The sequence below is a fragment of the Podarcis tiliguerta genome, assembly GCF_965153285.1.
Source record: "Podarcis tiliguerta genome assembly, chromosome: 1".
In the NCBI taxonomy this organism is placed as follows: Eukaryota; Metazoa; Chordata; class Lepidosauria; order Squamata; family Lacertidae; genus Podarcis; species Podarcis tiliguerta.
This window is the reverse complement of record NC_139534.1, coordinates 31,525,720-31,550,255: the sequence shown is the minus strand read 5'-3', so window position 1 is coordinate 31,550,255 and position 24,536 is coordinate 31,525,720. Positions and strand designations below refer to the sequence as shown.

At 41.7% G+C, this 24,536-nt stretch overlaps 2 protein-coding genes across 3 annotated transcripts in view; both read right to left on the bottom strand.

Moving 5' to 3' along the window:
- Positions 1 to 174: 174 nt before the first annotated feature.
- CD302 (CD302 molecule) lies at positions 175 to 14,351 on the bottom strand. The gene is made up of 6 exons (XM_083413776.1): positions 13,860 to 14,351; positions 5,161 to 5,268; positions 4,037 to 4,159; positions 3,020 to 3,193; positions 2,296 to 2,322; positions 175 to 1,364 (listed from the first exon to the last, which is right to left on the bottom strand). Exons 1-6 carry the CDS (start codon positions 13,945 to 13,947, stop codon positions 1,171 to 1,173), a joined length of 714 nt encoding a protein of 237 aa, XP_083269902.1. The 5' UTR covers positions 13,948 to 14,351; the 3' UTR covers positions 175 to 1,170.
- A 1,618-nt stretch (positions 14,352 to 15,969) lies between these two features.
- LY75 (lymphocyte antigen 75) overlaps positions 15,970 to 24,536 on the bottom strand; it is a 51,230-nt gene continuing 42,663 nt past the window's right edge. For both annotated transcript variants that reach the window (XM_083405288.1, XM_083405289.1), the window contains exons 29-35: positions 23,647 to 23,841; positions 23,304 to 23,524; positions 22,881 to 23,055; positions 22,177 to 22,341; positions 21,867 to 21,983; positions 20,318 to 20,485; positions 15,970 to 19,808 (exon numbers count right to left, since the gene is read on the bottom strand). In XM_083405288.1, coding sequence (XP_083261414.1) covers positions 19,624 to 19,808; positions 20,318 to 20,485; positions 21,867 to 21,983; positions 22,177 to 22,341; positions 22,881 to 23,055; positions 23,304 to 23,524; positions 23,647 to 23,841 — 1,226 coding nt within the window. In that variant the 3' untranslated portion in view covers positions 15,970 to 19,623. The remainder of the gene's footprint in view (positions 19,809 to 20,317; positions 20,486 to 21,866; positions 21,984 to 22,176; positions 22,342 to 22,880; positions 23,056 to 23,303; positions 23,525 to 23,646; positions 23,842 to 24,536) is intronic.

Sequence of the window (24,536 nt, the reverse complement as noted above, 5' to 3'; positions counted from 1 at the left end):
TGGCACCAAGAAAATACATGTTTATTTCATACTGGAGTAATTTAGAGTCAAATTTTTGTTTGGGTTTCTTTGCTAGTATTTTGAAGGATTCCTTTGGGACCAATGGCAAGTTGATAGTGTTAAAACAAATGGTGTAAGAGGGTTCTGCCTTCCATCTGTCATTCTCAAAAAGAATTCATATAACTAGATATTTATTTATATCAGAATTATACACATAAAAATATAAAGACATGTACACATGCATGATTTTCCCCACCACTGTGTTAATATAGGAGGAGTTGGCATTCAGGTACGGGGTTTTGTCAGATAGCTACAGTATGCAACATTTCAGCTTGGAAGACCAATTTTTAAAAAACATTTGGCATGGCCTCATGATTAAAGGTATGAAGGATGGAGTTACTACATGCTCCAAGAAACTTTTGTGGAGGCTTTGTGAAATAACATCTTAGACTTGACAACAGGACCACCCCTAGTATTATGGTGAAACTTATAATAACAAAACCTACCTTTTCTGCAGATGGTTCCAATCTACAAGTGGAATTCTGATTTCAGAAACAATTGAAAAATGTATAATTGTGGTTTGTCATTTGTTTCTCGATGCCATTTGTTAATGTAAATAAGGGCTTCAGGTGTGGGCTTTTAAAAGTTCTTCAGGCACAACATAATCTTCAAAGTTTAGCACAATAGCTTAAGGTGAGAGTGATAGAGGTGAATCTCTGGCTGTAGGAGACCACTTACTTCTGGACGAATGGCAGGTTTCTATGTACAGCTGTCCTTTCCTCCATTATATTACCTAGCCAAAGCTAAACACTGTGAAGGCCGGCAGTTGCAGATATTAAGCAATTGTGGAAGTGCTTAACTTTGGCTGAACTGTATCTGCTGCTGTTTCTCCTCTAGCCAGCCTTAACCGCTCCCGCAACCAAACTGGTAGTTCAATTTGTGCCAAGGCCTTTTTGCATAGTGAAAAACACAATTGAATGAAAGTGCAGTTTGTGAAAATGGTACAACAGTTGCATGGATGGAAATTTACTTCCTGTGCGTAAGAGCAATTTAATTTACCATTGAAGGTCGTTCATCTTCATGTGGAATAATGTCAGACTGTCTTTTCCTTGAGGTATATTTCTTGGGAGCCACTGTTCTTTCTGTAATTATGTTATAAATAAATACAGTTTAGGCAGTATATTCATTTTCTTCTTCTACAAGAACCACTTCATCACTGCTTGGCACTTGAGTGGTGGAACTGTATGCTGTACATCCTGTTCCAGAAGAAACCCTCCTTTGATATAGGTACCAGAGAAATGCTGCAGACACTGCCACAATTACTGTTGAAGTTATGACTAAGGTAGCTGTCCAAGCGGTTTCATCTGAAACGATACAGGGATTCCGTCAATGGGATGTAGTCAAATTATGTACATTCTTTCTACACTACACCTAATGTTTATCTGCTATCACACTTGGCACACTAATAGTAGTGATTGCCTCTTTGCTTGGATCTAATTACCAGTTTGCAACTATTTAGAAAATAGCTCCTTTTCTACAAGTTACCATGGAACACAAAGGTAGCTCGGTGGACAACATTCTCACATTTTTCACTATACACAACATCAGATAACATTTATCATAGCATACCCACAAAACAAACTTCGTCACCTCTTTGCTTTCACGTATTGTTCTATATGGCACTTTATTCCCAAAGCTGCTGGTGTTCTACAGAGTAGTATCCACTAGTGACAAGCATGTCTATATACAATCTCTTTTCTAAAAAAGCTTATGTGACACCAAATCAGGGTAAAACTACTGGGTAACAATGCAGAACTCTGGGTGTCATTTGCTACTTGCTTGTAACCAAATTACAGTGGTACCTCAGGTTACATACGCTTCAGGTTACAGACTCCGCTAGCCCAGAAATAGTGCTTCAGGTTAAGAACTTTGCTTCAGGATGAGAACAGAAATCGGGCTCCGGCGACGCGGCAGCAGCAGGAGGCCCCATTAGCTAAAGTGGTGCTTCAGGTTAAGAACAGTTTCAGGTTAAGTACAGACCTCTGGAACGAATTAAGTACTTAACCTGAGGTACCATTGTAAATGGGCCTGAAATACTGATATAATAATAACAAATAACAACCATGACATTAACCACTTGAATATGTACACAGATCACAGGGTAAGTGTGAATGCTGTAGTTTCCTTATTCAATTACAAAGCGCAATAGCTCTGAATAACCAAGAGAAAATGCTCTCTTTTCAAAGCTCAACAACTAAATTTTTTGGGGGGGGGGGCAACCAAAAGATAACTCACCCGGTAAATACTTCTTTTCATAAGGAACTGCAAACATACATGCAAAAGAAAATGAAAGGTGTTAATATGTGTTCATCTTAAAAGCAGCAATTTGCTTTCACTGTAATAACTGACATTTCTAACATCCTGAATCTTGAACACAGCATTCTATGCTCTTCAGGCCCCAATCCCAGTAACCTTTCCTATTCACTTGCATTAAAGAATGTTGTGCACTGTATGCATATGAGAAGCTCATTTCTGTATAAGGTGCTGAAACACCAGATCTTCATGTTCATGTGGAAGGGACAGAAAATGAGCAGAATCCTTTATTGTGCAGAAATGACTGCTCCAGTTAATTAAGACTTCTGTGATGTTAAGAAATGAAGTCTTGTCCTTCGGTTCCAATGTGATAAAAGCTGGAAGCAGGAACCAAACCAACAACATCGCCTTTCCAAGAATCTTCCATAACTAGTCAAAAGCAATGCTAGTACTGGTATGCTTTTTATAGGGGTATTCACAAAAACAGTTTCCCAAAAGTTAACCCTCCTTGAGCAATCTTGCAAAATTTTGTGTAGCTGATCTCTTAAGACTAAAGGGAAGATGTTTAGAAGATGCTCTTAAAGTAAAATTCTTACCCGTAGCAGTGCTAATTGCTCCCAAGACAATTCCGTGCAAATCTCTGAACTCTGAAATCTAGCATTAAGAAACCATTTATAGTATAACAAATAGTGTGGGTATTACATACTGGAGGTTTCACAAAGGACTTCTGTCAGTGGAAGGTGCTCACAGGCTGCTTTTTTCCATCGGCCTGATGATGTCTGCATAACAGCACAGGTGTTTATTAGCTCCTCATTACTTTCCTCCTCTATCCAGTTTGTAAAATTCACTTTGGATTGATCGTACCATTTGAAAACGTTCTCTGCAACAAAATAAAATTCAAGTTTTAAAGTCCTATAACATTAAGGCTGGTTTGTGTGTGTAGGAAGAAGCCTCTGCCTTGTGTTCACCTCCTGTGTGGGTGGGAGTTTAATTTCACTTTCCAGAAGCAAAGATCCTGGTTTAAAGAAACTCTAGTCAGTTTCTAAAGTTAGCTTCAAAAGCAGGAGTTATGAAGAGAACTTTTATAATTAACCAGAGTTTGTTTTATGCTATGATCTTAGTTTCATGGGTAACAAACATGCCAGGCCTTCTGGAAAGTGAAATGAAAATCTGCTACAGTCCTTGTCCTGCAAGAGGAGGGGGAAGAGCAAGTCTCATATCGACTTCGTACTGCTAAAGGTAATACGTGGTTGACTGGTAACATCTGAACATGGTCTAATAGTAACAACATCTTGCAATAAAACAAACACAAGCACAAACCCTCCACCACCACAAAGTGTCCTCTGCCACCTCAAAGGGAAGCTCTATTGAGATCACTGGAACTTACTTAGGATTGTTCTTTAGTTGCTTGATCAGGGGTCAGCAAGCTAAGGCCCATGGGCTGGAAGGAGCCCACGGAGGTTGTTGGACCGGCCCATGAGCTGCCCCCGAACTGAGCCACCTGCATGCTGCGTTAAACCGGTGCAGCGCAGCATGGGGACTCGCTTCTGCAGCACCAGAAATTGTGTCTGTGCAGATGCTGGAAATCACGGACACGTGTGTATGCTCACGCACGTACACCAATCTGGCCCAGGCAAGATAAACCTTGCCGACCCCTGTGCTTGATTATACGATCAAAATTAAACCCAAGGTAAGATTTCTTTTGAGATTTCAGTTCACTTACCATCTGTATCAAAAAACATGCCCAATGATATGTATTCCGGACCATGCCAATGGGTGCAGAATGTACTCCGAATAAAGCTATTCTCCTCTTTGTTATTTATGCTTATAATGTCAGCTCCAGATGCTGCATTTGAAGGGGTGGGTGGGAAACAAACAAACACCAAAAATCAAATCCCAGCGCTTTGTCAGATCTTAGTCTAAAATAGACCGAACAGAAAGAGTGCTCATATGTGACCTTTTCTTATGCTCAAGTACTATTAGGTTTTGTGTACCCCCCCCCCCCGTTTCATGAAAGACAAACAAGCCCAACCACCCAAGTTAACTGTGTCTGTGGCCCCAAATATGCCAGAGTGTCTGCTGCGACATACAGAAGCATGTGTGGCACACGATCCCAAGTGGAAATCATTCCCAGAATGTAAAAAAAAAAAAAAAAAAAAAAAGGCTTTAAAAAGACTGGGCTAACAATGAAATAGCAAACTGCTCCCCTCCTTTCCCCTCCGGATATGGTCAAGAGCCCAATTAAAAGCCTGTTGAAGTAAATTTGCAGGAGTCTGGACGTGGTAGATTACCAGAAACTCCGGTCTGGGCAAATTAAATCAGAGCAGCCACTGAAGCATCAAACAGGATGAAATACTGATAACACTGTACTGCATGAAAAGCTGCTGCTCTGATCAGAGTAACATTCTATCTCCGATGGCCGACTAACTATGGGCCTCTAGAGGTTGCTGCATTATAACCCCGAGCATCCCTGACTACTGGTTATACTGCTGGGCCACAGGTTTCCCATCCCTGCCTTATTTTATTTATTGATTGAATTTATGTGCCACCCTATACCTTCAGGTCTCAGGGTGGTTCACAGAATAAAATCAAAATATAAAACCACAGCCCAATAACCCTTCACAGAGCTGTTGGGAGGATAAAATGTGTGAGATGCTTTGAACACTCCCAATAGCATCTGAAGGGCCTTAGGCTAGTCTCCCTTGATCTACAATCACTCTTACTGTCACAGATATAATAATTACAAAAAATAATGTACCTAGAACAACGCAGCCCTCAAGCATAGCCACAGCCTACGTATCTCATTTGTGACTCAAAAAGGGACTGGAGAGGGATTAGTTGTATTACCATTCCCCTTGCAGACCTCCCTGGTATCATCGAGAGTCTCCAACGTTCCTTCAAGTAAAGCATAGCAGCTCCTTCCAAAAGAAAGCCAAGCAGCAGAGGGACATGCAACTAGGGAAGACAACGGTCACAATTAGTTTCCTGTATATTTGCATCCTGCCTTTTGATAAAAAAATTCACACAGTGGTACCTCAGGTTACATACACTTCAGGTTACAGACTCCGCTAACCCAGAAATAGTGCTTCAGGTTAAGAACTTCACTTCAGGATGAGAAATCGTGCTCCGGCGGCGCAGCAGCAGCAGGAGGAGGCCCCATTAGCTAAAGTGGTGCTTCAGGTTAAGAAAAGTTTCAGGTTAAGTACGGACCTCCGGAACGAATTAAGTACTTAACCTGAGGTACCACTGTACTTAAAACTGTAACAAAATTGTTTAGACAAACTCCGTATTCAAAAGAAGCTTTAGAGCAGGAAAACTATCCATGGCAGTAAAAAGACAAGACACCAGAAGATCCCAGAGGCCCTCTCAGAAAATACCACCTTTGCAAAACACCTGATAGTTAACCAGAAAGGGACAAGGGGAATCTCCCCAGAGAGAGTTCCAGGGTTTGGGTGCTAGTGTGGAACAGGCTGGACCTCTAGTGACCACCCACCATTCAGATGATGAGAGCACATGGAACAGGAGTTCCAAGGAAGATCTTAATGTACACCAGGATTCATAACTGGAGAAGGCTTGTTGGGGACAACTCAAGCAGTTTAGCAAACCACTGAGTGCAATAATGCAGGAAGGATGACACCTGGGCTATAGATGGCAGAAAACTCATCTTAGAGCCTTATCTTCCAGCCTACACTTCCCACCCCCATTTCATCTGTGCTGTGCCATACAGTAGAACTACTACACACTGCCATTTCTGCTATAACAGTTCTATTTCTGAAGCTGCTCCCAACAACATGGTGTCCTGGGCACTTCACTAAACTTTAAAAAAAATATATAATACAAGCAGTGCTCCAGATGTTTGTAGAAAAGTAACACCATGCAATGGTTGTAACCCAGCATACGTGAGCCACAACTAAATCCAGTGCAAAGTCGGTGGGATTTGTGATCAGACCTGTGCACTAGGGCCAAACTAGATCACTTGTTAACTTTAAAAGTTAGAGAACAACAACTGGGAGGGACCCTGAGTTGGATCTGGACATTTCCATAATTTTCCCCAGCACTTTTTTATAAGGAAAAATCAACCCCCGCTGGCTATTTGCCTCTTTAGAGGATACTTGCAATGGGGGGGGGGGGGGAGTTGCAGCTCATGGAAGCAAAGAGAGCTTTTCATGGGTAAAATGGTACTGGGGAAAATTTTAACCTATCCTCTCTTAGCACCACAGTTCCTACCCAAATCCCCCACTTCTGGTTGTTGTTTAGTCATGCGTGTCCGACTCCTCGTGACCCCATGGACCAGAGCACGTCAGGCACTCCTGTCTTCCACTGCCTCCCGCAGTTTGGTCAAACTCATGCTAGTAGCCTCGAGAACAATGTCCAACCATCTCGTCCTCTGTCGTCCCCTTCTCCTTGTGCCCTCCATCTTTCCCAACATCAGGGTCTTTTCCAGGGAGTCTTTTCATGAGGTGGCCAAAGTATTAGAGCCTCAGCTTCACGATCTGTCCTTCCAGTGAGCACTCAGGGCTGATTTCCTTCAGAATAGATGTGTTTGATCTTCTTGCAGTCCATGGGACTCTCAAGAGTCTCTTCCAGCCCCATAATTCAAAAGCATCAATTCTTCGGCTATCAGCCTTCTTTATGGCCCAGCTCTCACTTCCATACATCACTACTGGGAAAGCCATAGCTTTAACTATACGGGCCTTTGTTTGCAAGGTGATGTCTCTGCTTTTTAAGATGCTGTCTAGGTTTGTCATTGCTTTTCTCCCAAGAAGCAGGCGTCTTTTAATTTCATGACTGCTGTCACCATCTGCAGTGATCATGCAGTGATCACTTCTGGTAGAAGCTTCTATTTGCTAAGAAGCTTAGAAGCAAGATATCTAGCTGTAGATCTCCATCATCATCTTTAGGTAGGCTCTAGATTACTTGGAACAGCCTTATTATTAATTCAAGGCTTTCTCCTCTAAGTCTTGTCTCATCCAAAGTGTTTTCCTGGACAGTTATAGCACCACCTATATTGCAAAGGCCACTGCTAATTAACCGGCATAAAAAAATCGCAGTAAGTTGATCAGAGCTAAACTGGCGTGCTCCTCCTTGTACTAGAAGTATAAGGAAAGACAGGAAAAGTCAAGCAGCATTTGATGAATTTCCTCTATATCTCATGCTCAGGCTGTGAAAGCCTTTGCATATGCACTTACAACAGGGACATCTTTGAACAAGGCAGAAGTATCAGCAGGTTTGGGGAAAACTTCAGGTTTGCCAAAGTACGAAATTTACATATTTAGGTGAAAACACCAAAGTGGGTGGGAACCCTAAGAAAAAGCTCAATAAGGATTGAGGTCCCATAGTGGTGGTGGCATCTTCCCCAACTGTTTTTTTTGGGGGGGGGGAGGGAGATGGAAAGTATATGCTGATTTAATCAACCCACTAAATCCATGATAAAACAACTATATATATATATATATATATATATATATATATATATATATATATGAAAATAGCAACAGCCCTAATTATTTTACTACCGCGCTGAGTGTTTGTGAAATAGGGTGGAATATTTTAAAGCCAGGTATGAAAAACCCATAGCTTTCCAGATGTTAGCTCAGAATCCCCTCTGGTCCCAATGGTCAGGGATAATGAAATAAAAATGACTCAATATATGTGCTTTTCTTTAAAAAGAAAGCGAGAAAGAATGCCAATCAGCAGTAAAGGTTTTTCTTCTTTGCTTTAGTTATTATAACTACGTACTTGCTTGGTGTGAAGTCAGATATGCCTGCTGGAAACAGAACTTGTTATTTACATCACGGCACAATGAAAATATCAGATTTTATCTGTCTGACATTAACCTGGAAGTAACTGCAAAGGTGGCTGAGTTTTTGTTTCTCTTAAGAGTGGTGAATGGCACTATTTAGCGGGAAGAAACTCCAATGAAAATCCTTATTATTACATGTTTTACATGGCTGTATATTTGTATATATTTTAAAATTTTATATATGGATAGCCTATATTTGTAATGCCTAAAAAGGTTTGGCGCAGAAGAAGATTTACAGAAACTGTTGCCTTGCAAAAAACATTAGCGGGTTTGTACTGCAGAGGCACTTTCAGCTCTGTTTAAGATGAAAAATTGCTTGTCCGTGTTCAAAACCACAAAGAACAGTTTAAAAGGAACTAAGTACATTTTGTGTTTGTTATTCCTTCTCTTCCAAGGGCACAAATAAAATTTGCTTTTGGAACATTTTGCAAGGGGAAAGAAGTACAAAAAGAGGGGGAGGGAGGATCCTAAAATCAGTTCAGCTCTGCAAGAGAACAATTAGTGTCAATTAGTCTTGATCTGAACAACTTTTTCTATACAACAGACTAGCAACATATAGACCCATAACTATATGCATTGTTCACCTTATTTCTGTTTTATAGATGGCAAAGCAAGTAAGAATGCAACACATCCAATGTAACATTTCTTACTATCGTTCCTAACTACTGGCAGCCTGCACATCTCATATATGTGGGTTACCACTGGCTTGCTGAAACCCAAACACCGTGTGTGGAAGAAGTCTTTCAAAACTTTATGGATATAAGCTGTGGTCGCTTTATGATATAATCCACCCTAGGCTGGATTTTCCAGTGATTTCCATAGGATGAGAAGAGTACAAAACCCATGGTTGAATCAAGTTTCCATTAATCTCCACTAAAAACCTCTGTCTATAACTTTATATATGTGGGTGATATACAACTAAGTCATATTTAGAGTAGACCCATAGAAATCAATAGACTTAAACCTATTAATTATAATGGGCCTACCTGTACGAAAAATTGGATAACATGGCCAAAAAAAGGAGTTAATACTGTAAGCTCTACAGAGCTCTCTCTCTCCATCAAAATAATTGAAGACAGAAGCAGCAGTTTAAAATCTTTGTGTTTTGCCTACAATCAAGAAAACAGACAGCCATCTAACAGAAGTTATAACAGATATTCATTTAAAGTGTAGGCTAACACCAAAGCCCTGCTTTCAACTATAAAACATTGTTTATTTATAGTTACAGAAATACTCACTGACCAAAGAATCTACTTCACCTCTTCCGCGGGGAAAAAACAAATATGGGTACCATATGTCTAGGGCAACAAACAGATGGCATACTTTATATACTTTCATTTTGAAAAGAAAGAACTGGAAATACCACAACGATTTTAAAAATAACATGTCCAGTTACATATGGCAAGATGCAGCCAAACCGCCAACACTCCTTTGATTTCATGTAACCATGTTAAAAATGCAGTATGTATTCTGGAAATAAAACTTTGTAGCTTTTGTCTTGGGCTTGTTTTTTCTTAAACGTTCCTTGCCACGACAAGAAATGCTTCCTTTATGCCAGCGCTCATCCTGCTTCCTAAAGACAGCGGAGGCTGGCTTTCTGCAATGTGCTAAAATATAGTGATAAACTCTCCTTTCCATTGGATGCGTAGTAATGTGTGAAGGTAGGTGGGCTGAGACTGGGTTATGTGGTCCCTGTACAAGACCCTAGGAGGATGGATGGAGCAACACACATGAGATAAGGGAAACTACCCAAGCGTCAGAAAAACAATAGCTGTTGGTTGAACAGTTTTGATGGTACAAAAGTCTCTGGTTCATAAAGTTTCAAAGAAACACAGGAAGACTGCTGGCAGCAGCTCTCCAAGGTTTTAGACAAGACTCTTGACCAGCTGCTTCTGGAGATGCCAAGGCCTGAATCTGGGACTTTTCAGCTCTTCCCCATACATCTAAGCTCAATTTCATAAAACTCTTCCAAGCAGAGAAAGTCCAGAACGTGCATGGAATATGATAGCCTGCTGCAAAACTTGAGGGAGTCAGCATAATGCAAGAGATCTACGTTCTCCAGCCCTATGCTCCAGCTGTTTTTTGTTAATCCCTAAAGGATGCCGAAAAAGACAAAACAAATGAAAGGTATACATTACAGTGCTGGGGAGTGAGAAATCCATTCTTTAAGTTTGAAAAAAATTAACTATTATTTCAAATAACTGTCCACATATAACAGTAAGCACTTGTATTCGACACACTTCTTTTTTTCAAATTAGAGTGACTCTCTCCACTGCTTAACAAGGCTACATATATATTAGATGGGTGCACCTGCCAGTGGATGCATTGTTCTCCTTTTAGCCATGGTCTTCCCACTTCAAAATGCTAAACAAAAAAATGCCCTAATTCAGGGATGAGGATCTTGCAGAATCTGCTAGCTTTTTTTTCTTTTTCCCGGACCTTTTTTTCTTTTTTGCTGGAATAGAGTGGTGCAGAGCCAGGGACAAAGTGTTGTCTTCTCAGAAGGTAGAGTCAATTACCCGCTGCAGTATTTGGGCAACAGACTTCAGAGTTTAATCCCAACCATGTGTGCTCAGAAGCAAGTCCTATCAAATCGCTTCCTGGGTAAGTAAGGCTAGCAGCCTTAGCTGACCAATCTGCATCCCAGTTGCTACAAGCCAAGCAGTCTTAACACCTCACTTCAGAAAATAACAGTAGAAAACACTGACAGATCTACTGCATCTAATCCTGTGGCCTACCTTTTTTTTGGCCCACCCCTGTGGTCAATGAATTTTCCCTTGTTGCTAAGCATTTCAACAATTAAGCTCTGATCCTGAAGAGTGTCACAGTATATCTACACATATAGATAGCTTCACAATGTAACCAGGATCACACACACCCTCACACCTACACATCCAAATAATTTTAGCAGTGGATATAGGAATTAATGTCTATATGATTCTTGAAATAGCTCTCAACAACCAAAATAGGGAGAAACAGAAAAAGAAAGTGTTTCTTTTCAGGCCATGAGCCTGGAGGTTTTGTTTACTTTGACTCATGTTTTCTCAACATCTGTGCACTAGCCAAATGGACTTCAAACAAACAACTACCCAGAGTAATGCAAGTCTTTTTAATCTCCTTATGGAGAAAACAGGAAATTAATTTGCCCACTGTCTGATTTGTTTCCTGTGATGATGGAGCCTTAAAAGCTTGTGGGTCACATGATATATCTTGGTATGTATTATCTCATTCTGGCAAAACCTCTTCCCTCTTCCTCCCCCCCTTCATTCAGCTCTGGACAGATAAACCAAATACAATCCCTCCCTCATCCTGACCAACCAGCAATACAGAGTTGTTGAGGGAATCTGTCCTAAAGAGAACAGGTCTCTAAAATACGTTTTGAAACAGTTTTCTGAATTAAAATGTATTATATTAAATTACAGGTTCTCCAGTTCATGCTCATACTAAAATGTAAAGCAAAACTTAAAACTAGAACACACTTACAAATATATTTTAATACATTTGATGGCTGGACATCCTCCCCTCTTTTTACAGGGGGCTATACTCCACAAGGACGCAGGTGGCGCTGTGGGTTAAAGCCTCACCGCCTAGGGCTTGCCGATCGAAAGGTCGGCGGTTCGAATCCCCGCGGCGGGGTGCCCTCCCGTTGTTTGGTCCCAGCGCCTGCCAACCTAGCAGTTCGAAAGCACTCCCGGGTGCAAATAGATAAATAGGGACCGCTTACTAGCAGGAAGGTAAACGGCGTTTCCGTGTGCGGCTCTGGCTCGCCAGAGCAGCGATGTCACGCTGGCCACGTGACCTGGAAGTGTCTTCGGACAGTGCTGGCCCCCGGCCTCTTGAGTGAGATGGGCGCACAACCCTAGAGTCTGTCAAGACTGGCCCGTACGGGCAGGGGTACCTTTACCTTTTATACCCCACAAAGGCAGAAACCATTGCCTAGACCAGGGGTTGGCAACCTAAGGCCCATGGGCCACAAGCGGCCCATGGGGGTCATTTATCCGGCCTATGGACCCCCGCCGCTCACTCGGTTAGCTCCTGTGCGCCACGCTAAACTGGCGCGGAGCAGAGTGGGGACCGCCTTCCGTGATGCTGGCCGCCTTCCCATTGGCTGCAGGAAGCTCCTGCAGCCAATGGGAAGCTGCGTACGCCTTATGTGCCGGAAGGAGTGCTGGAAACAGCGTTTGTGCATGTGTACGCACTCCAGCCCACCGTGGCGTCTGCAGGACTGTGAACCGGCCCAAGCCACAAAACTTTGCCGACCCCTGGCCTAGACTGTGGGACCTTTGGTCCAGTTTACATCCTTCAGAATCCAGTAGAAATCATGCTGCCAAGGGCAGAAATTGTGTAGTGTTTTGGAGATTTTGATCCAACAACTTCATCTCTTGTATTATAACTTGACATTTTATCTGCTATACATACTTTATACCTTGTTGTTTTTTAATGAGAAACCCTGGTTCCCAAGCCTTCAGGAAAGTAATGGTTCTCCATTGGGAAATCCCTTTACACCTAATAAAATATGAGCCAAATTCTGGCTGCAGCTCCTGGTAAGTGAGGTGAGCTAGGAGCCCAGGTTTGGAAGACATGCTAAGTCCAACCTAGACATAGCTCAGTGCGGTGCAGGTGCAAAAAAAAAAGGGGGGGGGGTAGAGAGGAGTTCCTCTCTAGGAGCTTTCAATTTTGCACAATCACAATAAGCCATAATTTAAGCCAGTAAGCTGCCAGGCCACTGGTTCCTCTAGCTCACACCAGGTGCAGCTGCAGCAAAGCAGTTGCTACTATGTTGGACTCCAGCTGAGACTGCTCAAAAGGAGACCTTTTCTGCATTTTTCTGATGGTTTTAATTTAGTAGAAAGCATAGGCCTAGCCAGGATTTTTGATAGGGGGCCCCAAAAAGTTGTTTTTAGATCACACAAAAAATTGTTGACATTTCCTTTTTTTAAAAAAGGATTTTCCAATTTTTTAAAAAGGATGCCCCCCCAGAGAGGACATGGGGGGCAGGGTTCTGTTTTGGAGGCAAGCTTTTGTTGGGGGGGGGAGAACTTCAGTTTGGTAAGTGTTTCTATTGCTGCCCTCTCTTGGCTTTGCCCATGGCAGGAAGGCTAACTAGGGTAACCCTAAGCAAATTGCTCTGTAAATTGCCATTTGTAATGTGCATTACCAACATGAAGTAAAAACCAAATGTGAAAGTGGGTCACATGTTGCCCTGCCTCAGATTCAGGCGACAACCCTACAAATGTTCACTTGAGAGAGAATGCATAATTGGGAATAAGCATTTTATTTATTCAAATTCTTCTAACTAAACAGCGTTTGTTTACCTTATTTATTTGTAGCCCCGATGAGCTTAGGGGCACCATACTGGTCTCCCAATAACTCCCCCCCCCCCAAGCTAAATGATATGGAAAAAGTGCTTCAGGGAAACCTAAGGAGGTCTATGGGCGAGTTCCGAATCTGAAGCCAGGTTTCCCCACCAAGTCCTTGCCGCTTTACCCACTGCCGAGGTCGCGCTGCAAGCCCTGCGTTTGGGGGTCATCCACGTTTCTCGCGACGAGCCCGCGCGGGGAGAGCTTCCCTGGGCAACGGCCCTGCAGGCAGGAGAGGAGGGCGCGCGGGCGAGCCGGGGAAGCGCAACCCGGAGGCCGCGAAGAAGAGGAACCCCCTCGCCCCGCTGCCAGCCCCGCATTCACTTGGCGCGCCCGGCCGGGACTAGCGGGGAAAAGAGAGGGAGGAGGAGCCCGCTCCTTACCGTCTGCTGCTGCTCCTTGGAAAGGGAGCGCGGCGGCCAGGAGGAGGCCGCTCAGGAGGCAGGAGCGCGCGCTCGAGGGGGCGCCCATGGCGCAGCGAAGCAAGCTCCGTCCGAGCCCGGCCCACTCGGGGCTCGACGACGACGACGCCACCCACTCCCTGCCGCTGGCGGGGAAGCCGGGGTTGGGGTGGGCGTGGGCGAGCCCTGGCTCGTGCTCCGGCTTCGGAAGCGGGAGGGAGGAGAGCAGCAGGTCCAGCAAACTTCTGCAAGGGGAACTGGGTGGCGGGACTTCTCTCTCTCCCCCTCCTCAGCTGGCGGAAGGGGCTGGTCACGAAGAAAAGCCCTCCAATGCACAGCAGAATTTATCCAATGTTGCCTCTGGGGTCTTGTGATCCCGACAGAGCTTTTGCGTCTTTAAGTGTAGGCAGAAATTCAACTGGCACAGGTTTCCGTCATCAAGGGACGCTCCTGTCGAACGCCTCGCGTCCCACCCAGCTGGGAAAAGGCGGTCGGAAGCAATTGGAACCTCCCTGCTTAAGTTTCCGTGTGTAAAGTTAAAACGGCACTTAATGGAAATACTTAAACTACTTGGAAGGTTATTCAGATGCGCTTGGCTCCTTTCCTCTCGAGGAATCTTTTAGCTATTGGTGCTTCTGTCAGAAATGCAAAATCTCCTTTTTGTACGCTGTGCTAATTATTTCAGCATAACTCCTTTTTTTCCATGCTTGCAATCAGTACTAATCCACTACTGACTGATCAATTGAATTTTGCACACGGATGCAAAATATAGGAACATTAAATGTCACAGTACTAGTTATAATGAGGTTTTGTTTGTGTGTGATAATATTGGTAATGCCATTTCACCTTTCTACGCAAGACATAATAACAATTGCAAGTTAGGTTAGTTATCTGTTCTTTTTAACCTAAAATTTAAATTACCTTAAAAGTATTTCCCCTGGATGGTAGAGACTTGGCTTGAGTAGGTGTTTGGAAAGTGGGAACTACAAAATGCTTCTTCAGTTAAGTTATATGCAAACTGACCAGTAGAGGGTACCAGTGTTGTTTCCTTAGTACACCAGCAATATGGGAATGCTATGCATTTTTTAATAACAATATTCAGAAAACTATCAAAGTAAACTGCTTTGCATTATCATTAATTTCAGTGATAGTAACTATATCTTTGAAATTGATGGAACTTATTTAATATTGACAGGATTAGGATTTCCCATTGGCCCTGTCCCAATTCTAATAAATGTTTCAACAACACGTTTTTCTTGCTGGTTCCGGATCTAACCCAGTGTCAAATTTCATTTTGTGCAGGACTCTCTGTAAAGCTGCAAAGACCTCACCACCATCACCTGTTGAAATTTGGCATGGTGGTACTTTTTAACAGCTGCAATCCCTTAGGAACCTTAGAGCAGAACTATGCGATGGCAGCACACCCAGGTCTTAAAATGTGGGTTCCTGCCAAACACCCTGTAAAGCAAAGTATGCAATGAGTTCAAGTGGGAAAGTCCTTGTGAGTGGTGCAGAACCCTTCAATTCCCTCCCTCCAGTCAGTTTTTTTTCTCAGCTGCTGTTTGGAACAAGGAAAAAGTTCAGCTGGATGAAAAAAATATTAAGTGGTGTGTGTGTGCGCATGAGAGAATGAGAGAGAAAGGACAGAATAAATAAAATGGGAAGCTGCCTTACACTGATTCAGGCCACTAGTTCAGCTTTTACACTGACTGGCAGCAGTTCTCCAGGGTTTCAGACAGGAGACTTTTCTAGCCCTATCTTGGAGATGGCAGGAATTAGCAAAGCGGACGCTCTACTTCTGTGCTGCCGCCAGCATCAAGTGTCATTGTGCCCTTTTGAGGAAGCTGCAGTGTACAGTTATTTACAAGTAAACATGCTGATAGTTAGGTTGACAGGCTTTGCAACATGGAAGTTACCGTTTTGCAGCAACGTGGTCTGTTTCGTTTACAATAAAAGTGGGGAGGAAACAACACATCTCCAAAATTTTAACCTCAACTTCTACAATGTTGCCCTTGGCTCCTCAAAGAGCAAGTTAATTTTTCAGGGTATGAGTTCTTTGCACAGAAATTTTAAAAACCAGCTCAGAACAATATTACTTTTTAAATCTTTATTAACTTTGATGTTTGTGGGTGTTCTTTTTTAAATACTGAAGAGTACAAAAACATTTTTAATCAGGTGAAAAGCACTGAAATCAGCTTAAATTATTTCACAAGTACAAATCTAATCACCATTGAAGCTTTCTACTAAATCTACTACAGTATTTCTAAGGCCATGACCCACAGGAAGGTTTTGTTGCGAACTCTCAATACAGATATATTAAGGCATTTGCATCCATTCACATCATGATATTTCCCACAATATCGCAGAATAGATATTCCAGAAAAAAAACCCAGCACACACAATTAAAAACATAATTTAAAAAATTTCTGTCAGAATATTATACAAATAAACACTTTGTAGAAACACTGGAATCTTTTGTGCATATTTATCTACATCTTGCATCACTGAATAGCCCTGATAATATATTTAAAATAAACTTTCCATTTTTAGATTCACATCAATATAGAAGCCCACAAGTGCAAATAGTCATAAATTCAGTAATGCTGAGCACACTTATTTAGTGGAAATTGCCCCAAACCCTGGTTACTACTGCACATGCAAAGAGTACTTAATGGAGTATGCCGTCGCTGGGAGAGACATACGTCTCAATCTTTGCAATATAAAATATCTTAACATATGGTCATCCGTTTGTCTTTCCAGTTTCAGTTCCCTGGTGTGTGGTGTGTATGCTGAATATAGCCCCTTGTTCTTTTCTCTGCCACTTAGCAGGTGACTGGCGTTGTCAAAGATAACCACACCAGTCATCTGTTTGGCACAAGTACCTGTGTGTCAGGGCGCACATTAGAAACAGGTTGTGAGGCAAATTTTATTAAATGGTGAATAAGCTTCTTCACCATTACTAATTTAGGACTTGGTTATGGGCATTTTATTTATCTAAATATTCTAAATCATGCTTCCAAAAAAAAAAGAAAGAAAGAAAAGACAAAGTGCATTTTTTCTCCTGTGTGTGTGTGTATGTACATACATGCACACACGCACACACATACATGCATCACTATCATTCACCAGTCCCTCATGGGCTGTTATAGGCACTATATTAAAGACCTTTCTGCACAAACGTTTTGTGTGCAACAAATGTCCATTTTTTTGCCCGTTCATTGTACATCAGAAGCAGTTGTGTTATCACAATTTCCAGATATTAAAAGAGGAGCATTTTGTATCTTGGAGATCACAGTCTACCCAAGCTAGCACATTCATTGCTATTGGGGCTGCTGTATTGTTGAGGGCACTTGTTGGAGATTGTCTGAGACAGTGTGTGTCCAGTTAAATATCTCCTCTCCAAAATGCTTAATGTTTTTTTAAAAAGGTGTGGAGAGCTACATATGTGGCCCTCCTTATACATCACACTATCACCCTCCCTTATTATGTACTGATAAGATTATTATACTGCTGTCACTGAAAAGACACTTGTGGACAGAAATGCATGAGTAGCACAGTTTAAATGATCCTGCAGAAATACCCCTGCTGAAGAGATCTATAGCAGGAAGACTAGTAGCAGTCCACAAGAGCTAAGTGTGAAGTTGGACAAAGGCCTACTCATATATATATATATATATATTACACACACACACCATAGGTGATGTTACACAATCTTGAAAAAAAGGGACTCACATGCACGCACACACGCTTCCAAAGGAAAGCTAATAGGGTGGCTTTCATTTTGCTAATTAGAACAAGACTGAGTATCTACATGCTCCTATCTCTATGCATAGTATGCAGAACAATGGATGTTGGGCCAAGGAAAAACAGCCCAGAGCCCTAGGCATCCAATGATTTCCTGCTCTCATACATGAAGATTTTCTTCATGTATCTGTTAAGGCACCTCTTTTCTATTTGCATATGGAGTGCTTTTGTCTCGTTTATTAAATGGGAATCCTCTACCTATGTGGGATTCTTGGGGGGCTTTTTTGGCCAAAACCCCCCCCTAGCATAAAACTAAATTGAGTAGTAAGCCAATTATTTTTTAGTATTATCTTTGACAGCATTCCTTAAGTCAGTAGTATTATCTGAACAATTAGTTAAATATTTTCATGGTACATTTTTATTAAATTAATGGAGTTATACTAATAGAAGCTGTTCCTTTATTTTGGCTAAGAGACAAATATTATGCTACATATTAAGTGATATGTGTCTTATAATTACCCCTCTTCTTCTAAAGCTCAGTTAGGGGTTGGCTGCTGTGTTGAGGCCACTTTGATTTGCTCTATGTGACAACTGTCACCACATGGTGAGCCGGTTATGTGCAGAAGCTTATCACATGAAGCCAGGTGTTCCTACCATGTCATAACATAGAACCAAGAAAAAGAGTCTTTGGTGACATGAGGGGAGGAAACACCACCTAGAAGTAGGAGCTATACAGTAGGAGCTATAGTCAGAAGAAGAAAATGTGGACGACCCCATTTAACCATGGTAGTGCTTTGACCTCTCACGTCTGCATGTCTTTTAGATGCTAATCAATGGGTTGCATTCAATGAAGACCAACTTAGAGGACACCCACAGAAATTAATGGACCTAAGTAGGGCTAACAATACATGCAGCTCAATGTGTTTTCTGTATTAGTACAGAACAAAATGAGTACCCCTTTAGAAGTAGCAAAATATGACAGAGGTAATAATGACAAATGTCAAACATTATCAACAGGAACCACAATCTTTCTCCTGGTTCCACTCTTTATAGGCTAGTTAGTACATACTAGGGGTTTGAATCTTTCATTTAGCCCTTGGTTTCCATTTGGCCTCTTACATTTGTGTGTGGGGGGACGGTATGGCTTATTAAAGTTAAAAATGTTTTCAAAATGCAGGCTGACAAATTGTTGTTATTCTTTTAACTGTTGTAACTAAAAAGCTAAACTAAAGAACTGAACCAAAAATGGGAGGGATCTTTGGAACTTTTATTGAAAAAGTTCAACAATTCAAGTTTGTATTAAAAACATTTCAAGTTTCTTTCTTTCTTTAAAACAACCCTTCTGTACCCCAATAGGTTTTAAGTACAGTGGTACCTCAGGTTAAGTACTTAATTCACTCCGGAAGTCCGTTCTTAACCTGAAACTGTTCTTAACCTGAAGCACCACTTTAGCTAATGGGGCCTCCTGCTGCCGCCGCGCCACCTGAGCACAATTTCTGTTCTCTTCCTGAAGCAAAGTTCTTAACCTGAAGCACTATTTCTGGGTTAGCGGAGTCTGTAACCTGAAGCGTATGTAACCTGAGGTACCACTGTAAAAGAGTATGGTTGATACAAGTTATTACATTATGTTATTTTGCGTCCAGTGAGTCGATTCCAAAAGATTCTCTAGGCATCAATCATACTTCATATAGGAGAGCATGTCCAAAAATTAAAGCATGTCCAAAAATCAGTTTCAGGGTCGTATCTCAATGCATGTGCAAATCTTAAAGACCATGGAAAGTGCAAAGTCTGATTGGAGTTTAAATCAGTTGGTGAAACACAGTTGACTTTCCCTCCTCCTTTCAAATGTGGGGGGAAAGTTTGCTGTCACACCCTGAACAAAAAACAGATACTGAACCCAGATGTCAGCATTTACCTGCTACTGAATACATTTGGTATAGGTTTGCCAAACCAAAACCTATAAAATTATGCCTAAACAGCCCAATCCATCACGAACTGTTCCTCAGTCACCATCTCTGGAAAACATAGTGTCCGTTTCATCTTCGTACAACCCCCGTTCATAGCGTACCGAAGAGAATCCGCCCCAATTCAGTCGTTTCTTCTTATACAGGAAGCATATCAATCCAGCAACAAGTGCGACAATAATTAGAATAGCGACAGCTATTGCCCCTCCTACATGATTAGAGACTGTAAGAAAAAAAACAACCCAACGTCATCCATCCGTAACTATTAATCCAGAAGCAACGACTGAAAATCATATATAATAAAAAAGTTGTGCAAGGCTACTTCATGCCAGCTAGAATGCAAAGCGTTTCCCTGCCCTTGCTCCTCTCATTTTCAGCAAGAAAAACCCTTTATTAATTTGACGTGCTCTTTGCATTGAGGAAATATGGGCATTCTCTATTACCTCTGTCCATGTTTGCAGAAGCACAGGGAGCCCCTACACGGTTGCAGGAAAGGAAGGTTTTTGTAGGGAGATGGGTTTTCTCCTCCTCCACAGATCTCTGTATTTATTATGTGTGGTATTACCTATAGTATTATTAGTGTCATGATGATGATCATCATCTGCATCTTACTGATATAGCAACATCACATACAGTTGCTCCTGATGAGAGACTGGACCCCCCCCCCCCTGCTGACACAATCACAGGCCAGTTTAAAAAGCTACATTATTTTAAAATCAAAATCATACATACCTTGAGGAGCTTTGCAAACAACTCTGCTTTGGAGATTTCTGCAGTCAGTTTTGGACCATGTACCATTTGTTGAAAACACAACGCTACATTTACCATTGCCTTTTTCTTTTCCCTTTTCCCAGTTGACATATTTAATTTCTGAGCCATCAAGCCACTTCATGGATTCAGCTGTATATTAAGGGAAAAAACACCCACAAAAAGTTATTCCTTAACAGCAAAAATGTGCTGCAATTATTACATTGTGTACAAGCAGCAATTTAATATAATGATCAGAGCCAGAAAAGTCTACTAAGCACCAATAGTCAAGAGTCTATTTCAGCTTCTAAAAGCTTTAGTGCTGGCAGAAGGATGCAGAGAACTGGGAAGCAGGGAAGCCTAGGAAAGGAGGTCTATGGTAGGTATAGAGAAATAGATAGAAAACCATTAGGCCAGAAGAAAAACTGGTAAAATGAACAATCTCTATGCCTGCATATGGCCGCGAATTGCAGAGCTAGGCATGGATGAAATGATTTGAAATAACCAGGTACATACATCCTTGGCTAATGCCCTCTAGCCTGGCTAATTCTCTTTCTCTGTGCTTTTATTTACAGCATGGAAAATATGCCAAGTTGCAATGCATGTTCTTTATTTGATTTCTATTCATTAAAATTTTAATAATGCACTTGTAAAAGGTAAAGGTAAAGGTACCCCTGCCCGTACGGGCCAGTCTTGATAGACTCTAGGGTTGTGCGCCCATCTCACTCTATAGGCCGGGAGCCAGCGCTGTCCGCAGACACTTCCGGGTCACGTGGCCAGCGTGACATCGCTGCTCTGGCGAGCCAGAGCCGCACACGAAACGCCGTTTACCTTCCTGCTAGTAAGCAGTCCCTATTTATCTACTTGCCCCTGGTGGTGCTTTCGAACTGCTAGGTTGGCAGGCGCTGGGACCGAGCAACGGGAGCGCACCCCGCCGCGGGGATTCGAACCGCCGACCTTTCGATCGGCAAGCCCTAGGCGCTGAGGCTTTTACCCACAGCGCCACCCGCGTCCCGTAATGCACTTGTAGTGCACAGTAAATTTCAGGAGCATAATCCAAACTTCAGTTTCACTAAAATCAATGGAAATACGGAATGCAGCTAACTCTCCTTGAAGGACTAACAGATGCTTGACATCACCTGCCTTGCTTATTATGCCTTGTACAGTACAGTGGTACCTCGGGTTACAGGCACTTCAGGTTACAGATGCTTCAGTTTACAGACTCCGCTAACCCAGAAATAGTACCTCGGGTTAAAAACTTTGCTTCAGGATGAGAACAGAAATCGCGCGGTGGCGGCAGAGGGAGGCCCCATTAGCTAAGGTGATACCTCAGGTTAAGAACAGTTTCAGGTCAAGAACGGCGCTCCAGAACAAATTAAGTACTTAATCCGAGGTATTAGGTTGCAATCCTAATCCCACTCCCTAGGAGCAAGTCCCACTGAATTCAATGGAGCTTACTTCTGAACAGGCATGGTTATGATTCCAGCCTTAACAGTTATAAGTCACGAGTGCTTCATAGTTATTCACTGCTTACCATTTTCTTGCATTCCAAGCCATACTCTTCCAGTTACGAAATAATGTTCTCGTAAGTGTGTGCTCACAAACTTATTTTCTTCCTCATTTTCTATAGTCAAAAGTGTTGCAGAAGGATCTAAGCGGATAATATTAGTGGTCAAAAGTGAAAATAACTTCTTGAAAGTTCTCTTTATTAACATTTATGGAAATAATTTATGGCAACATTTAAAGTAATAACAAAAAAAAATCAACTCTCTATCCAAAATATTCTTAATTATATTATTGTCTCTTTTTTTTAAGACATAACATGATGCATAATTTGGACATACCAAGCTTCTTGCAGACGTCTTTAGCCTCTTTCCAATTGTATATAGAGAAATTGTAAAATGCCAAATCAAATGCATAGCAATGCTGTTTATACTGTATCCACTGTGAAGCACTACCAGTAGTTTTTGGGCAGTATGTGGGATTTTCTGCTTGCTTTGACTGTACTTCTGTGAAAATATAAATAGCATCATCATCATCATCCAAACACCTTGAGGCACTCCTATCATCCATTCAGGTGGTTCAATGGAGCCTCAATAAGCCATTGCCACATAAACACAAACTGACTGTTGGCACACACACACACACATATATATTTGCTGTTGTGTTGGAGCAATATAATTTACTGTAAAGGTACAGGACTATGATACATCAGAGGGCATCCCAGGGAATACAGACCTTTGCCTCTGATGCCTGAGATGGAATTCCAGTTTCTGGGAGAATGCTGTTGCACTCAGATCCTGCTTCGATGTTTCCCATGGGTATCTGGTTGGCCACTGTGAGCATGGGATGCTGGACCAGATGAGCCACTGGCCTGATTCAGCACGGCTATTCTTATATTCTTTGGCCAACAATCCTCGGCATGTTACCAGTAGGACTTGCTTTTAAGGAAATGCTTTTAAGTATAGGGCCAGGGGTTCGGGTGGGATCTGCCCTCATCGTTCTCTTTGGTCTTAGCACCGCACTGGACACATGAATGCAGACTTACTGTTTGAAGGGTAGTAGCAAATAGCACCATCAGCACCACGCGAGCAATCCAAGCGATTCCAAAGCCCTTTAGTGTCCAGTAAGAAACAATTTCCAGGAGATTGCGAATGCTCATATTCCCAGGGCTTGTAGTCGAATGTGCTTCCATCAGACCACTCAAAATCAGAATCGCTTTCCTAGAAAGAGAGCAATTCGATTCCAGTTGAACAAGTGCAGATGTCACTTTTTGTTTTAGCAAACACTGGGATAAACAGGCATCACGGCTAATTATTGGACCACAGCACCACCCGCGTCCCTACCATGTGTTTAATGTACGAGACAAGTTAAAATATTGATAACAGAAACGAAAAGCTGGCTCAAAACCTTTAAAGATAATAGGCATGGGGATATGGTTGCAAAAGCACATGAAACAGTTCAAACTCACATTATGATTGGATAAACCAATCCAAAGTGGATATCCATCTCTTTTTACAATATTTTCCAGAAACACTTGCTGCGATTCGCTGTGTACGCTGGCTAAATCGCTGCCATTTCGTTTGCATTCTCTCCATGCATCATACCAACTGAGCTGTTTTTGAAGGATCCAGTACGTGTTATTTCCATGGGGTAGTTTCTCAGGCAGCGGTGGTTTGTATTCTTTGGGTCCTATTTCAATATTACAACAAGGACAGAAGTTTAGTTTTTTTAGTTTTAGGCATATGTAAAAAAAATTAATAATAATACCATAGGCCTTTGGAAATTCAATCCAAATTGCAGACATTGCTTACCCATTTCTATTTTACAGACAAGGATGCTGTGTAGGCTAAATTGCTGAGGTAACCAGTTGCCACTGTAATTGTACATATCCCAGACACCATCGAGACCAATACCAGCAACAAAATTATTATTCTTTACATAAGGTCTCCCCAGTCTCCAGTTATTGTATGAGAGGTATGTGTTGTCATCCCACTTCAGATTTCCATCTGCAGATAATAAACAAAAGAAGTTTCCATAATGAGTGCTACAGATTTTATTTAGGAGAGAGAGTGTGCTGAAATTATCCCACAATGGCTAATGTTAACATTACTGGAAGGTCAGTAATAACCAACACTTGGCTTAGAAATAAAAGGAGTTACATTTTGCATATGGTCAGGGGTCCCTTTACTTTTACCTTTTGCATATGCTATTTGGATGTGGCCTGGTTTGTTGACGGTATCAACATTTTTTTAAAAAAAATGTTTTCCCACTTTAGAATTGTTTCTTATAATCAAAATTAAATCCAGAAAAACTATATTAATACACACATAATAATAATAATAATAATAATAATAATAATAATAATAATAATAATTTATTTGTACCCCGCCCATCTGACTGGGTTTCCCCAGCCACTCTGAGCGGCTTCCAACAAAGATGAAAAATACTCTAAAATGTCACATATTAAAAACTTCCCTGAACAGGGCTGCCTTCAGATGTCTTCTGAATGCATCTAAATACTCACATAAGCATTCATAACAAACATGGGGAGCTATCCCTTTAAATGGTGCACTGTGAATGCACCAACTGTTGGGATATAGTAGTTCATCTTCCTATAACACCTTTGCTGGCAGAGATATCCAGTATGGAAAACTTCTTTTTATTAAAGAAAAATGTTCTCGCTGGAATTGGGCAACAGTAT

What these genes read in the sequence shown, in the direction of transcription:
- CD302 (XM_083413776.1), bottom strand. Translation starts at nt 13,947, where the DNA reads ATGGGCGCCCCCTCGAGCGCGCGCTCCTGCCTCCTGAGCGGCCTCCTC. An exon ending in GGAGGTCTGCAAGGGGAATG is followed by an intron (nt 4,160 to 5,160) that starts GTAATACAACTA and finishes CTTCAAATGCAG; the next exon opens with CATCTGGAGCTGACATTATA. An exon ending in CATGTTTTTTGATACAGATG is followed by an intron (nt 3,194 to 4,036) that starts GTAAGTGAACTG and finishes ATTTTGTTGCAG; the next exon opens with AGAACGTTTTCAAATGGTAC.